The sequence below is a fragment of the Podarcis raffonei genome, chromosome 10, assembly GCF_027172205.1.
Source record: "Podarcis raffonei isolate rPodRaf1 chromosome 10, rPodRaf1.pri, whole genome shotgun sequence".
NCBI classification, from domain to species: domain Eukaryota; kingdom Metazoa; phylum Chordata; class Lepidosauria; order Squamata; family Lacertidae; genus Podarcis; species Podarcis raffonei.
The window spans coordinates 59,431,443-59,447,595 of NC_070611.1; the positions used below are offsets into that span (position 1 = coordinate 59,431,443).

A 16,153-nucleotide genomic window follows, 5' to 3' on the forward strand; every position below is an offset into this window, starting at 1 on the left:
CAGACCATGGTAACCTCCTTCATCCTCCTCCTCCTCCAGCAGTGAATAACTCACTCAAAATGGTTGCTACCTGTAGTTGCATGGGGTGGGAAGGGGATCCTGTAGGGGTATAATGTGGAGGAAGTGGCAGTGGGGTTGGCAAGTGGAGCAAGCAAGGACGCAACCGCTAGTTAAGAATAACAAAGAAGGAAGAGGGAAAACAGATAAAGCAGAATATTTAAAATAACAGGAACTTGTTGGTTCAAAGCTATCTAACCTAATTATGTGACTTACAAAAAAGGCTTCTGTTCTAGTGAACAATGCAGTGTAGATGCCAGCTGCAGTGTTATGATGGTCAATGAGGGACAAGAGACTCTGATGTGAAGGATCCCGATATGAGTGGCCAAAACCTGCATGGGCACAGTCCATGTTTTAAGGTTTTCCTTTCCATATTGGGTTGAGTGACAGCTGGCACTTTTTTAGCCAGAGCACAGGTCACATCTGCAAACACCTTTAGGGAAGTTGGGGGAGATGGTAGTCATCTCCTGGGAATATGGGGAAGTGCCTATCTGAGGAACTGATATTTCTTGATGTTGTTGCCAAGACTGAACTTGGTGTGTGCTTTTGTACTGGTAGGTGGTTATGCCTGGTTCATTCAAGCAAAATGTAGGGCAAGAGAGCAGAGCTTTTCTCCACATGTCTTACTTACTAAGGAGAAATAACTAGGTTAAAATTCAAGTTCCATATTGGATTTTTTATATAGATTTTTGGTATAGGACCTCAAGAGTAGCTGGTGAGAGACATGCAGCTGAGCTGGAGCTACCAGCTCAAACCTGCTGAGTTTCTGAGCTAGAATAGGCTTATTTCCTCCTAAGGTAAGGGGAAGTGACATAGCTAAGCCTGACAGGACAGCTTACTCTATGACATTGACTCCTTCACACATTAATTAGACTAACCGCATTTTTCGCCCTATAGGACACACTGTCCCATAAGGCACACCTAGTTTTTTGGGGGGGGGAATAAAGGGGAAAAATTTTATTCCCCCCCCCCAGGCGTGGGGCTGGGGAAGCCTGAGCTTCCCCCGACCCCAGCCCCTAGAACAGGCAACTCTCCGCAAGCCGCGGGAGCCTAGCGCCGGGCTCCCGTGCCTTGCGGAGAGCTGCGCAAAGTCAGGGTGCGCTGAGCCCAGTGCGCCCAGGCTTCAGCATGCAGGCAACTCTCCGCAAGCCGCGGGAGCCCAGCACCGGGCTCCCGCGCCTTGTGGAGAGCTGCGCGAAGTCTGGAGAGCGAGAGGGGTCGGTGCGCACCGACCCCTCTCGCTCTCCAGGCTTCAGCGAAAGCCTGCATTCGCCCCATAGGACGCACACACATTTCCCCTTCACTTTTGGAGGGGAAAAAGTGTGTCCTATAGGGCAAAAAATACAGTAAGTCCATTGGCTATATGAGGCTGGTCACCCCACCACCACAACATCCCATTTCATTGAGGCTCAGTAGCTCTTAGGTGCCCAGTTCCAAGTAAGTTTCACTATTTTTTCTCTAACCTACTGATGTGCTAAATTATACTATTTTACAGGCTGGTTTGCGCACATTACATGATATTGGACCAGAAATTCGACGGGCAATCTCTGGAGACTTAACAGCTGAAGAAGAATTAGACAAGGCCATGAAAGAAGCTGTTTCTGCTGCCTCTGAAGATGATATTTTCAGAGTAAGTACTTTTCTAAAAACCTCCATTGGCCTATGGAATTAGATCATATTCTAACATATCAAATCACAAAAATCAAATAAGTCTGTTATATCCAACAAGAAGCAATGTCCCCTGATTCTGTCAGATCAATAATTAAGGTTGGTTGTTTGGGGGGTGGATTGCTTCTTTAGGTTTAACAATGTACTAGGGAGCAGCTGGGGGACGCGGGTGGCACTGTGGGTTAAACCACAGAGCCTAGGACCCTAACCTGATCGAAAGGTTGGCGGTTCGAATCCCCGCGGCGGGGTGAGCTCCCGTCGTTCGGTCCCAGCTCCTGCCAACCTAGCAGTTCGAAAGCACCCCAAAAAGTGCAAGTAGATAAATAGGGACCGCTATCCAGTGGGAAGGTAAACGGCGTTTCCGTGTGCTGCGCTGGTTCGCCAGCTGCGGCTTAGTCACGCTGGCCATGTGACCCGGAAGCTGTCTGCGGACAAGCGCCAGCTCCCGGCCTTTTGAGCGAGATGAGCGCGCAACCCTAGAGTCGGTCACAACTGGCCCTGATGGGCAGGGGTACCTTTACCTTTAGGGAGCAGCTTGTCTGCACTTCTCTCTCTCCCTAGATTGGTGTCAACAAGATGAAACCTCATTCACTTCTCTCCTTAGATGGCAGTTAATTATGGAGGCTTAAAATTTGTCTTGCTTAATGTAAATGGCCTTAGGGACCCTATAAAGCCTGCACAAGTTGCCACTGCCCTGAAGAGGATGCGCCCTGATATAGTTATGCTTCAGGAGGTATATCAGTGAAGGAAGTCTACTCAGTGTCTGTTAAAAAGCACCTGGATTGATGACTAGCTCTGGCACGAGCCATTTGGATGTTCCAGAAGTAGGCCAGGGCTTTGTGGTGCATCTTGGGACAGCCTTAAAATGGGATTAAACAAATTCATGGAGAATTAAGCTATCAATAGCTATTAGCCATGATAGCTTATGTTCGACCTCCACTGCTAGGGGCAGTATGCCTCTGAACACCAGCTGCTGAGAATCATAAATGGGAGAGTGGTTCCCTTCATGTCCTGCTTGAAATATTGGTGAAAATAATGACCATGCCTCATTTCAAACAATACTGCATGCATGCATAAAATAAATACATTGGAAGTGTCTATTTGACCCACTCACTAAGAATATGTTTTTGATTTTGTTCACAGAGAGCAGGTGGCTTGTTTGGAAATCATGTCGGTTACTACCAAAGTGATGGCAGAAGTTCATTCCCTCAGACATTCACCACTCAGCGCCCTTTGCACATCAATAAATCTAGCAGCAATCAGGGAGACACTGAATCCCCATCCCATGAGAAGCTTGTGGATTCCACTTTCACTCCAAGCAGCTACTCATCATCCGGCTCCAATGCTAACATCAACAATGCCAACAACACTGCCTTGAGTCGCTTCCCCAGCCCACCAAGCTACCCCAGCACTGTCAGTACTGTGGAAGGCCATGGCACCCCTCTATCACCCACTGCACGGATCCAAGAAGTTCCTTGGAAGCTTGGCTGCAGAAGGTAAAGAGCAGTAACTATAGCAGTAGTTCTATTATTTCCTATAAATATAGGGATATTTATATTTTGCATTCTTGCCCCTCCTTTGCTCTTTGCACATTTGTAGGCCATCCATATATGTGAAGAGCCACACAGGAATTAGTTATGAGTAAGTGTCCCAGCCTAATATATGATCTGGGGAATGAAATAATAACCATAGGGAACAAGACTTGAGAGAGTTGGTGTTTCTCAAATAGAGATGAAATGAACATTATTGTCTAGTAGAAAAGTATTAGTACAACAACTAAGCATCTGCTGTAAAGATGATTTGACACCTCTGCTTTGAATTGATGGAAAGTGAGCTTGCTAACATAGCCCTGTTGCTAACATAGCCCTGTCATAGTACACTGGGCAACATTTTGGCAAATGCAATGTGTTTCAAACTAATATTTTTAAAAATCTCAGTGCTTAGCAATAAAGTCCTTGGTTAATTTTAGAGAACATTTAAGAAATGGTAGTTATCATTCATAATATAACTCATTCTTTGATTTTCAGATGAGTTTACATCCATTTACATAAATGTAACTAAGTCTAGAGCAGTCAAGTTTCTTTTGCAAGACAAATGCTTTTGCAAGAACTAGTATTGTTCTATTTTTCTACTTTTTCCTGCAAATCCAAAAGAAATCCAAATATATTTTATTTATTTTTCCTTTCCATCTATATTCCTGATTTGATCTTCTTTTCCTTCCTATACTTCCCTGAAGAACTAGGACACATTACTATGAAACACTGGGGCGGTAGGTCTTTCTCTTCCTGCTCTTAACATACTTGGGATATAAGTTACTTTATAGACTGATATTAAATATAAACTATTTATTTTCAGTACTGACAGACCTAGTGAGAGAACAAGAGATCACATCACTGAACAAATAAATGATTACCGTAATTTGTTGTAATGTAGGGCATAGACTTACAATAAATTAATTTGAATGAGTTATGCAGAGCACTTATAAGTCATTTTGTAACTAATTCTGCGTGCTCAGGTCAAACTACAAACTATGTGGGAGAGCCCTGACTGATCTTCCAACTTTCTTTGAAAAATTACAGAAATGTGCTTGTATGTTCAAGCGCAGTGAATCTGCTGCCTGGTGCCTTATGAACATGAAAGAAATACCATACACAGGACTACGTTCTTGGATCAAAACAGGCCACAACTTTATTGATTACAGATCTAAGTGGACTTTGGCCTGGGCATTGGGTGATTATCAGTTCAATCAGCCCACCTGGTGGCAGTCAGCAGAATGCTGTGCTGGATGAGGATGTGTCCCCTTTTTAACCCTGGGAAGCAAACCTAAGTGGAGACTGCAGGCAGTCTCCAGTTGGCTCTGCTGCTCAAGTGATGCTTCCCAAAGCCTGTCTGTGATTCGCCAATTTCACAGGCAGGCAAATTCAAATTAAATTCCTTTTTAAAAAATATTGAATAGTAGTTGTGGGGAACTCCTCATCTATTCAGAGTGGCACCAGAGCTGGAATAAATGTTTGACCTGTCACCTGTGCTGTTTTCTAGAATAACACCCAGAGAGAGAGAGCTGTAATTTGCCTTGTGGAGACAAATAGTGACTTATACTTTACACCACAAAGGGCAAATAGTAGGTTTGAGGGGCATTCAAAACAGTGTAGGAATATTACAAATCCCTCCTGCCCCACTACTGCTCTGAACAATTTGTGGTCTCCTGTGACTTCATTTAAGGTCTTGTTCTTTTAAAACTGGGAGACCTATCATGAATCTCCAGCACACCATATAATCTGGTCCCCCCAAGTCTTTTTCTTCTGCTCTTTCGATGCATTTTTAAGTATGAAATGATTAGTCCAGTCTGATTCAGTGGTGATGAGTTCAAAATAATGCTGTTATTTCACATTAACGTAGAAAGATTTTATTTTTCCACCAAATACTGATAACTGATAAATGTAAAGTAACAGTAATAGGAAACGGCTTAAGTAATCAATATAGGTTGTGGACACCAATTACAGTTTATAGGCAAGTTCTTCAGCAGTTATATCTCAGTATAGCATCAACAGGGGAAAGTGTCATATGTTCATATATAAGCCCTGAATAAGCTACATAAATATTTGCTTGATCAATCAGTTTGTATCTCAGGTCTGTTTCTCCAAGCTTCTACAGTTAAGATTGCAGTGTTGTATCTTGGAGTTTATTTATTTAATATATTTATTTATATACCACTTCCTAAGTTCCTAAGTTGTGGTTTAAAAAGTTATCACTTTAGCGTGCTTTTGGGAAGTGACGCAAAAGTTCTATCTCAGAAGTATGGACAAGCATCAAGAACATGAAGCCTAAAGTACATGCTTTTTGTCCCCACCCTCATCCATCTCAAAATTTCCATGTTAATTCTGACAAAGTTAAGGGCTATACGTAAGGACTGCATCACACTTTTCCTCATAATTTATGTTTTGTGTGTTTTCTTTGAATGGATGTGTTATAAAATAATGCAAAAGGAATATGTGTTTCTACATTGCCTTCACTATTTCTATTTCTCTTATATTCATTAGATCCTGTTCCAGAGACAGTCAGGTGGCTATTGTTTGTGAGGAGGAGACTTGTCAAGAGGAAGAGAAATATGATGAGCAACTGAATGAAGAAATTGAGTACTGTGGTGAACCAAAGCTGGTACCAACTGATATGTGAGTATTTTGCTATTGCAGCCAAGTAGGGGTTGTTAGGTTTGTGGGAGGGGGGCGTCCTGCAACTCCAAACTCATAAAGCAAAAATCCCAGAGTTCCCATGTATTTCAAGCAAGGGAGTGAGGCTAAGAGTATACTTACACTGCCATTTTTCTCCATCCAACCATAGCACAGTTTGACCCTAGACTCTTATCCTAGCTTCCAGTCCTAATAGCACAAATCATCCTACGTGTTGCAGGATGGGACAATATATTTCCAATCTGTACTAACTCATACCTCAAATAGGAGCCATGTCCTCATTTGAAGCTAACTTGTCCTTTTCCATTACAGGCTCTCATGTAAAGATGATGAACACAGACAGTTAACTCCACCTGAAAACAACATTAGATACTCTCCAAAGAGTGGGTTCCTGCATTCCTCATCACTAAGTAATAATTCCAGCTTCATATGACAAACATGAAACGATATCTCTTCAGATTTTCTAACCGCAAGCATTTTTACTACATGGGCGTGTTGGGAATACTGGGGTTTAGCCAATTTGAAAAACATTGGCACCTACAAAAAATATTCTGCAGCTGTGGGAATTGTTAGGCTGCCTGTTTTAACTTTTTCAAAGCAGAATAGTTCTGATTCTCTCAAATAGCAAATGGGGTTGTAAACCTTTCTCAACTGTACTACTTATACAACAGGTATATAGTCCAATGACAGAATATTTCACTACCCCCCAAAATACCTTTTAAAAATTCTGACAAATTTAAAACTAGGCACGCTAGGGAGAAAGATAGATTGGAACCCTTCTATCAGACAGCATGTTTTCTTTCTTCAGTGATTCCCCATCCAAACATTATGTCAGCCTCCACCTGCATTTTGATGTAGTACAGTCCAGACACAGGTTTGCCATCTCAGTGCGATGCAGGCCAAAAATCACATCTCATATAAAAGACATGTGATCAGTCTCCAACCTGTATCTGAATGTGGCAGCAGGAAGGAACCAACTGAAAATGCTTAACCTTTTCTGTATTTGCTGATTTTCTCCTGCAAATCCACCCCCTTTTTCTGTCCAATCAGGCTTATTTCCAGTCTCGGATTCTAACTGGGGTAAAAGGATGCTAAAAACAAAAAGAGTTGCAAGAGATCAGTGGTGTGCAGGAAAATATTGTGCATCTGCCTCTACCTGCCTGTTCTCCTCTGCAAATACCCTACCCCTTTATTAGTGATACAAGGCAAATATACAAATAAGAACCTATGTTTGCATCATAAAATGTTACATGAAGTTCCACCCCTAATTGTGTTATGAAAGCAGTTTTCCTGCTTGGCAGGGGGTTGGACTCGATGGCCCTTGTGGTCTCTTCCAACTCTATGATTCTATGATTCTATGAAAATATTATCACACTTCTGTGCAACTGGCTTTGCAGGTCGAAGAGCATCCTTTCATCTGGAGTGTCTTAAGAGACAGAAAAATCAGGGTACGGAAGTCCCACAGAAGACAGCAGTGCCCTTGCATGTGGTACATCATCAGGTAAGCATTCATCAGTGAACATCTAACTATGGGATCACACTCTCACTAGGTATGCTTCTGAACTCAGCTGTTTCTGGATTGGGGACAGACAGCAATGGCCAGAAATGCTGATTTATCAATTACGTCTTATATGCCACCTGTACCTTCCTGAAAAACAAGAGTTTAGCAATTACTGTTGCCTTGGTGATCTTTCAGTTCACCAGCCAACCAGAAGCCCTGTCGGACGTTTGGCTTCCAAAATAGTTTGCAAACCCGAACAGTCACTTCTGGGTTTGTGGCGTTTGGGAGCCAAAATGTTCGAGAACTATGCTGTTCGAAAACCAAGGTACAACTGTATATGCAGAGTAAAGAAGTATTTTCTTTTGTCTCTCTTGAATCCCCCTACATTCAGCTTCATTGGATGACCCCAGGTTACAGTATTATGAGAAAGGGAGAAGGGTTTTTCTCCCTGTCCATTTCTACCATATGCATAATTTCATACAACTCTACCATATACTCCTCTATTTACCTTAAGAAACCTTTTTTCTAAGTCAGCTTGTACAGTTTCTTTTCTCATATTATGATTCAACTTGCAGCCATCATCATGTACAATGTTCTCCTTTCTCTCTATCTATAGGCACTAGCAGTTGCAGGCCTGAGTCCTCTTCTTCAAAGAAGCCATTCGCCCCTAAGATCATCTCGGTCATGTGCCACACCCCCTGCCACACCCTGTATACAAGATTGGTTACAGCAGCCTATTAAAACCTTGCGGCTTGAAGGAGAGGAATCCAATGAGAAACTCAATAATAGCTTCCCATCAATACATTGCAGCTCCTTGTATTCTGATAGCCCCAGCTCTAGCAGCACTCGAAAAGCCAGGCCGGTTTCCCTCACAGTTCCCAGTCAGACCAGAGAGTGTGGCAGACAATTTCACGGCAGCGCTAACAGCCTTGTTGAAGCGGTAAGTTGATGTGGTATTGGTAACTGATGTAACAATCATGACACTTATGGAGATCAGGCCCCAAAGTTACATGTATTCTATGCAATACATTATATTTCATGGACACAAATATAGGAGGTTAAGCTTACTTTTCCTTTAGATGAATCCAAAACTCTTACAGTTCTTAGATAGACCATTAATCTGAACAAGACCACCAGTTTTTATCCCAGTCATGCAGTTTTTGAGATCCCTGTGAATTCTTTGCCTTTTACAAAAGTAATTAACAGTAAATGTATGAAAGGAAAATAATTCCTTATGTAGGATATAAAGTTTGTCAAATAGAAACAGGGAGGTTGGGCCTGAGGGCAGGGGTTTATTAAAATGTTTACGTAATTGTCCAAGGCCGTTAATATCCCCACTATTATAGCCTGCCCTCTTGATCAAGATTGTTATTCTATTCCTATAACCATAATGTTCTATAAAGCAAAAGCTTTATCTGCTAGCACAAATATACAGAAGTGTAGTTTAATAAAATTACAGTTATTAAATGAACTAAACTGCATTTGTACTGTAGGCAGGAAGCTGTCAGGAGATACGTTAGCATGTAGCATCTCTGGCAGAAATGGCCAGTAGTGTAGGTTTGAAGCAAGAGAAACCCAAAAAATTTTTTTTCTAAATACTGTGAGTATTTCACTTTATTTATCTATACTAGCAAGTGAATAAAACAAAATTGGCTCAAAGTGCAATCCTAACCATGTCTCCTCAAAAGTAAGCCCAAATGAATTCAATGGGACTTACTCCCAAGTAAGTGGGTTAGGATTGCAGCCTTTGATCCTAAATTGCTGTTCAGTTTATGTTGGGGGGGGGATATTTTTGTCAATTCAGCAACCCCACAACACCATATTCAATACCATTCCCAATCCCTACAATCAGATTTTCAGGGGTGCTGCAGACTGAAGAGGAAGGGGATAATGGGAAAGCCTTATTACATTAACTGCTCCATTCATAGAAGGAAAGATAGGGCCCAAGCCATTGTCCTATAAAGCCAGGTTTACCCATCAAATTATTACTGTCTGTTATTTCCACAGATTGCTTTGCCTCTTGTTATTATATTAAAATTGATTTCTGCTTTTCTTTCTTGTGTTTGATCTCCTGGCTCTTTAAAGGTCTTGATTTCGGAAGGCCTGGTGCAGTTTGCTCAAGATCCAAAGTTCATTGAGGTCACAACCCAAGAGCTGGCTGATGCTTGTGACTTGACGATAGAAGAAATGGAGAATGCTGCTGACAACATTCTCAATGGTAACAGCAAGCCAAGCCACAATGGCAACCTCTTGCCTTTTGTTAACTGCAGGGACCCAGGGCAGGACTGTATGGGAGAGAAAGAGGAAACAGCCCAAAACCCAGATTGTAGAAAAAGTCAAGAGGAGCCTAAGGACAGCAGGATTTATATCAGCAGCCTGTAGTTGCCAAGGCTGAAAGTGATGCTGGTTTTTTAATTTGTTTCAATGTTCCTAATGGGTTTGTTTCAGAAGTGCCTCACTGTTCTCGTGACCTGGAGTAACCAGAACAGCGTTCTTCATTCATTTCCGTCAGGAAGAATTGCAGAGTTGGGTGGTGTAAAAGAGCTTTTCAGGAGTGAATATACAACCCCAGCATGTGTCCATGAAGGAAGAATGATGACAAGTAAAAGGAGGAGAGTCAGATCCCTCCTTTTCTCAGTCCCTGCACAAGGAACAACAGCTGCTTCCTGAATGTGATGGAAAACCTCAGCTTCCTGTGAATGGCCCTAGCCAAAAGGACACTGCATCAAACGGGTGTCTTTCAACTTTGCTTGTACAAAAAAGAATCATTTTGCACATATTCTGTATGAGCCTCACCATCTCCATAAAGCCAAGGCCCTTTTGATCTGCAAGTGGAATAGAAGACTTCAGCAACAGATCCCCACACTTTGCTGAGGAAGAGGAGTTGGAGGAGGAAGCAAAGTGGCAATGGTACAGGAGATGTAGATGGCAATATTGCAGATGCTTATTAATGGAAATGCGGAGACTCCTAGGCAGACTTCTCTGCCAGTCAATCAGAGCTCAGGCAGTCTACTCTGCCAACCAATCAGAGCTCAGACAGCTAGCTGTGCCAACTGCTCAAGGAGCAGGAAGCCAGCTCTGTCAAACCGGAGTTCAGGCAACCCGCCCATTTCAAAGAGATGTGGTGATGGGCTAATGTAGATCTCTCCTTGTTTTTGCTGTTTGATATTTTATTGAAAGCATGTTCTAATTTTTATTTTTGAATACTTTATTTTATGGTATTTTTTTTTGAGGGAGGGGGTGAACGGAGTGTTTACAAAGTTTTGTAATCACCTAACTTTTTGTTTTCTTTCTCACCTTTGCAAATGTTTAAAATTGGTTTGATTTGATTATGTTGTACTATTTAATTTTTTTTTGTTTCCCTCCATTGAAATTTGGGTAGAAACTAATAATGATATTAGAAGAGTTTTGCCAACCATTATGTACACCAGAATTTGTAATTTTATTTGAAGTAATGGAAAACTCCTTTTTGTTGTTGTTTTATAATTTAAAGATAGTAGGCAATGCACTTGATATAGTCTTGCACATATGAGTGATCGATTTGGATTCTTTATAGTGGTAGGTATATTTGCGGGTGTGTGAATGAGTGAACAGGACTGAATGAGAGAGTGAATGCATGCCTGAAAGTTTGTAAGTTCATACAGTTCTCCACTTCCTGGTATAACTGCAGGAGAGCTGTATCTGGGGTCATGTGAGTGTAAAAATATACCACTGTCTCTGCTTTTGAAAGGGGAATCAGTAACTCTTTGCATTTTCTGTTCCACAAGATATGCAAAAACAATGCAATAATATTAATTTTGAATACAATTTGTGAATTGTGTTGGCATTAAAACTGTATAGAAAAACAAAACAAGGGAATTAAAGAAAACAAAAAAACCACACAAGTGAGAAGGAGTTACGTTTCGATATATTCTGTGTGATGTTTTATTGCATTGATGATGTTTCTGTTGAAGAAACCGTAATACTTGAATTCAGGTCAGTTTCAGTATTTTTCAACTATTTTTTTAAAATGAATTGCAATTGTGCCAAGCAAATATGATGAATTAAGTTTGTTTAAGGGGAAAATAACAATTCTTGTATATTTTGCTGCATGTAAAGTAAATCATTTCGTATTTGGAGTGTGCCAAGCTTTACCTTTGAACTTTTAAGTGCTTTTCTACATGTGGTTGGGGGGAAAGGGTATACAATTTTTCCCTTTTTTAATTTGTACAATGAACAAAGTGTACCTGGTGTTAAGTAACTAGTCTGCAACCCACTGGCAGGTTGATCATTAACTGATTTTGCATATCTTGTGTTCACTTTCTTTTTTCTGCACTCCCTTGAACATGCACAGTAATGAATTGAGATGGGAAGAGTACCTTGCTTTCTGGAGCTGAGAATTTTTATCCAGGTTTAACCCCTTTGCACAGTTAAAATGATTCTCCTCACTAAAGGGTGGCAAATTTCACTATACAAAGATAGTCCAGTTGATCCTTTCCTATAAACTGAGCTGGCATCAGCAACTCCAGGAAGGGGAATAATTTATTTTACTATAGAGAAAATACTAGAAGAATAATGAATGTAACAACATCAAATTAATGCTCTTCATGAGTTAGTCACGGTTTCAGTTGCAGATTTATATCAAGCTGAGTGCAAAGCACCCTTCACCAAATTTGCACATTTAAAGGGACTACAATTACTTTAAAGGAAAAAGTAATTAAAAAAATTATTAGGATGACAAAAAATACCAAAACATGAAGTTAAACATCAATAAATATAACTTGTTATTCATAGGAACAAAGAACAAAATGCACAAGTGTAAGATGGAGAACGACTCACTAAATTGTAGCACTCTGAGAAGCATTTAAAGAGTATTATGAATAAGAATCTGAATACAATCTGATAAAATGGCATTTGCCTTTAGCCTGATTAATTGAAGAACTGTATGAAACACAGGTAGTAATTATTAGTTTTTAGAACCACTTTACATTGGAAAAGATCACAAGATGATAAAAGAACACAATGCAAAATAATGTTAAGAGCATAAAACAATAATGGGAAATAAGGGCAGGGAGAGGAGGACTAATGGGCCAGGGGGAACATGTTGGCAAGATGGCAATTGTTCAACATAACCCCAGTCCAAAAATATGTCCATGCAGCTATGTGATACTCACAAATTGCTTGTATGCATGTGTCCAAGCACATCTGCTACCATCTACCACCTGATCATATGGTTGGCACTATGACCTCTTTCAACACCCAATCACTTGTTCATTGGGGGGGGCTGAATTCAGTCACAATGAGTGACTATCAGTCACGATGAGCACTATTATAACTGATTAGGACTGTGAGCATAATCTGCAGTTCAGTATCAGAAATACACCTGCTCAGTGGACTAATATAGAATCATAGAATCATAGAGTTGGAAGAGACCACAAGGGCCATCGAGTCCAACCCCCTGCCAAGCAGGAAACACCATCAGAGCACTCCTGACATATGGTTGTCAAGCCTCTGCTTAAAGACCTCCAAAGAAGGAGACTCCACCACACTCCTTGGCAGCAAATTCCACTGTCGAACAGCTCTTACTGTCAGGAAGTTCTTCCTAATGTTTAGGTGGAATCTTCTTTCTTGTAGTTTGGATCCATTGCTCCGTGTCCGCTTCTCTGGAGCAGCAGAAAACAACCTTTCTCCCTCCTCTATGTGACATCCTTTTATATATTTGAACATGGCTATCATATCACCCCTTAACCTCCTCTTCTCCAGGCTAAACATGCCCAGCTCCCTTAGCCGTTCCTCATAAGACATCGTTTCCAGGCCTTTGACCATTTTGGTTGCCCTCCTCTGGACACGTTCCAGTTTGTCAGTGTCCTTCTTGAACTGTGGTGCCCAGAACTGGACACAGTACTCCAGGTGAGGTCTGACCAGAGCAGAATACAGTGGCACTATTACTTCCCTTGATCTAGATGCTATACTCCTATTGATGCAGCCCAGAATTGCATTGGCTTTTTTAGCTGCCGCGTCACACTGTTGGCTCATGTCAAGTTTGTGGTCCACCAAGACTCCTAGATCCTTTTCACATGTACTGCTCTCAAGCCAGGTGTCACCCATCTTGTATTTGTGCCTCTCATTTTTTTTTGCCCAAGTGCAATACTTTACATTTCTCCCTGTTAAAATTCATCTTGTTTGTTTTGGCCCAGTTCTCTAATCTGTCAAGGTCGTTTTGAAGCGTGATCCTGTCCTCTGGGGTGTTAGCCACCCCTCCCAGTTTGGTGTCATCTGCAAATTTGATCAGGATGCCCTTGAGTCCATCATCCAAGTCATTGATAAAGATGTTGAATAAGACCGGCCCCAAGACAGAACCCTGTGGCACCCCACTAGTCACTCTTCTCCAGGATGAAGAGGAACCATTGATGAGCACCCTTTGGGTTCGGTCAGTCAGCCAGTTACAAATCCACTGAGTGGTAGCATAGTCAAGACCGCATTTTACCAGCTTCTTTACAAGAATATCATGGGGCACCTTGTCAAATGCCTTGCTGAAATCAAGGTAGGCTACATCCACTGCGTTCCCTTCATCTACCAAGCTTGTAATTCTGTCAAAAAACGAGATCAGGTTAGTCTGACATGACTTATTTTTCAGAAATCCATGCTGACTATTGGTGATCCCAGCATTCCTTTCTAGGTGCTCACAGACTGTTTGCTTAATGATCTGCTCCAGAATCTTCCCTGGTATTGATGTCAGACTGACTGGGCGGTAATTATTTGGGTCCTCTCTTTTCCCCTTTTTGAAAATAGGGACAACATTTGCCCTCCTCCAGTCTGCCGGGACTTCGCCTGTTCTCCAGGAATTCTCAAAGATGACTGCCAGTGGTTCTGAAATCACACCTGCCAGTTCTTTTAATACTCTTGGATGCAGTTCATCTGGCCCTGGAGACTTGAATACATCTAAACTAGCCAAGTATTCTTGTACTATCTCCTTAGTTATTCTGGGCTGTGTTTCCTCTGCTGAATCATTTGCTCCAAATTCTTCAGGTCGGGCATTGTTTTCTTTATCGGAGAAGACTGAGGCAAAGAAGGCATTGAGGAGTTCAGCCTTTTCTGTGTCCCCTGTTTGCATTTCACCATCTTCTCCTCTGAGTGACCCCACTGTTTCTTTGTTCTTCCTTTTGCTACGAACATACCCATAAAAGCCTTTTTTGTTGCTTTTAACCTCTCTAGCAAGCCTGAGTTCATTCTGTGCTTTAGCTTTTCTGACTTTGTGTCTACACGTGCTGGCTATTTGTTTGAATTCCTCTTTGGTGGTTTCCCCCCTTTTCCATTTTTTGTACACATCCTTTTTTAACTCAGTTAAAAGTTCTTTAGATAGCCACCCTGGCTTCTTTAGGCACCTTCCATGTTTCCGTCTCATTGGTATTGCCTGAAGTTGTGCTTTTACTATCTCCCTCTTAACAAACTCCCAGCCATCATGAATTCCCTTTCCTTTTAGTATTACTGACCATGGGATCTTACCCAGCACTTCCCTAAGTTTTATGAAGTCGGCTTTCTTAAAGTCAAGAAATTGAGTCCTAGTATGCTTGGCTGCTCCTTTCCGCTGTACAGTAAACTTCAGAAGAGCATGATCACTCGTGCCTAATGATCCTTCCACTTCTACCCCACTAACCAGGTCATCAACATTGGTTAGGACCAGATCTAAAATGGCTGTTCCTCTTGTTGCTTCTCCCACTTTCTGGACAATGAAGTTGTCTGCAAGGCCAGTGAGGAATCTGTTTGACCTTATGCTCTTGGCTGAGTTTGACATCCAACAAATATCCGGGTAATTGAAGTCCCCCATTACTGCTATCTCCCTTCCTTTTGCATGCTTGGCCATCTGTTCCAGGAAGGCATCATCTATGTCCTCCGTTTGGCTTGGGGATCTATAGTAAACTCCCACAATGAGGTCACTGTTATTCTTCTCTCCCTTAATTTTGACCCAAATGCTCTCACTTTGGCTTTGAGGTTCTAAATCTTGGATCTCTTCACAGGTATACACATCCCTGACATATAATGCCACTCCTCCTCCTTTCTTGTCTGGTCTGTTTCTCTGAAATAGATTGTATCCCTCCATTATTACATTCCAATCGTGGGACTTATCCCACCAGGTTTCAGTGATGCCTATTATGTCATATTTAGTTTGCTGTACCAAGAGCTCAAGCTCATCTTGTTTATTTCCCATGCTTTGCGCATTAGTGTATACAGACATTGAAGTCCATTAATCATTCCCCCGTGTCTCTTATTTAAGGATTTTTTCCTCCCACCACTAGGTCTGCGTGCTGTTTGCTCCATTTGGTCTATGACATTTGGATGATCATCTTCATCAATTGATAGACTCCTACCTTCAGGAGCACTGTCTCCCTCCCCCACATTAGTCAGTTTAAAGCCCTCCTGATGAGGTTTCTGAGATTTTTTGCAAAAACATTCCTCCCAACCGTTGTGAGGTGCAGCCCATCGCTTGCCAGAAGTCCATCTTCAAGAAACTGCATTCCGTGATCTAAGAATCCAAACCGTTCCTGTTTACACCATTTGCGAAGCCAGTTGTTCACTTCCACTATTTTTCCCTCTCTCCCTGGGCCTCGTCGTTCAACTGGGAGGACAGATGAGATGACAATTTGTGCATTTAATTGCTTCAATTTCCTGCCCAGAGCCTCGTAATCTCTTTTGATCTTCTGGAGGCTATTGCTTGCAGTGTCATTGGTTCCCACATGAACCAAGAGGAAGGGGTATT

At 41.7% G+C, this 16,153-nt stretch overlaps 1 protein-coding gene across 39 annotated transcripts in view; it reads left to right on the plus strand.

Moving 5' to 3' along the window:
* CACNA1C (calcium voltage-gated channel subunit alpha1 C) overlaps positions 1-11,532 on the plus strand; it is a 522,932-nt gene extending 511,400 nt beyond the window's left edge. For 24 of the 39 annotated variants that reach the window (XM_053405792.1, XM_053405794.1, XM_053405791.1 and 21 more), the window contains 8 exons: positions 1,553-1,687; positions 2,869-3,221; positions 3,962-3,994; positions 5,766-5,897; positions 6,228-6,325; positions 7,313-7,416; positions 8,033-8,356; positions 9,502-11,532. In XM_053405792.1, the coding sequence (XP_053261767.1) occupies positions 1,553-1,687; positions 2,869-3,221; positions 3,962-3,994; positions 5,766-5,897; positions 6,228-6,325; positions 7,313-7,416; positions 8,033-8,356; positions 9,502-9,798 (1,476 nt within the window). In that variant the 3' untranslated portion in view covers positions 9,799-11,532. The remainder of the gene's footprint in view (positions 1-1,552; positions 1,688-2,868; positions 3,222-3,961; positions 3,995-5,765; positions 5,898-6,227; positions 6,326-7,312; positions 7,417-8,032; positions 8,357-9,501) is intronic. The other 15 variants (XM_053405816.1, XM_053405809.1, XM_053405793.1 and 12 more) reach the window with 1 other exon arrangement.
* Positions 11,533-16,153: the final 4,621 nt, after the last annotated feature.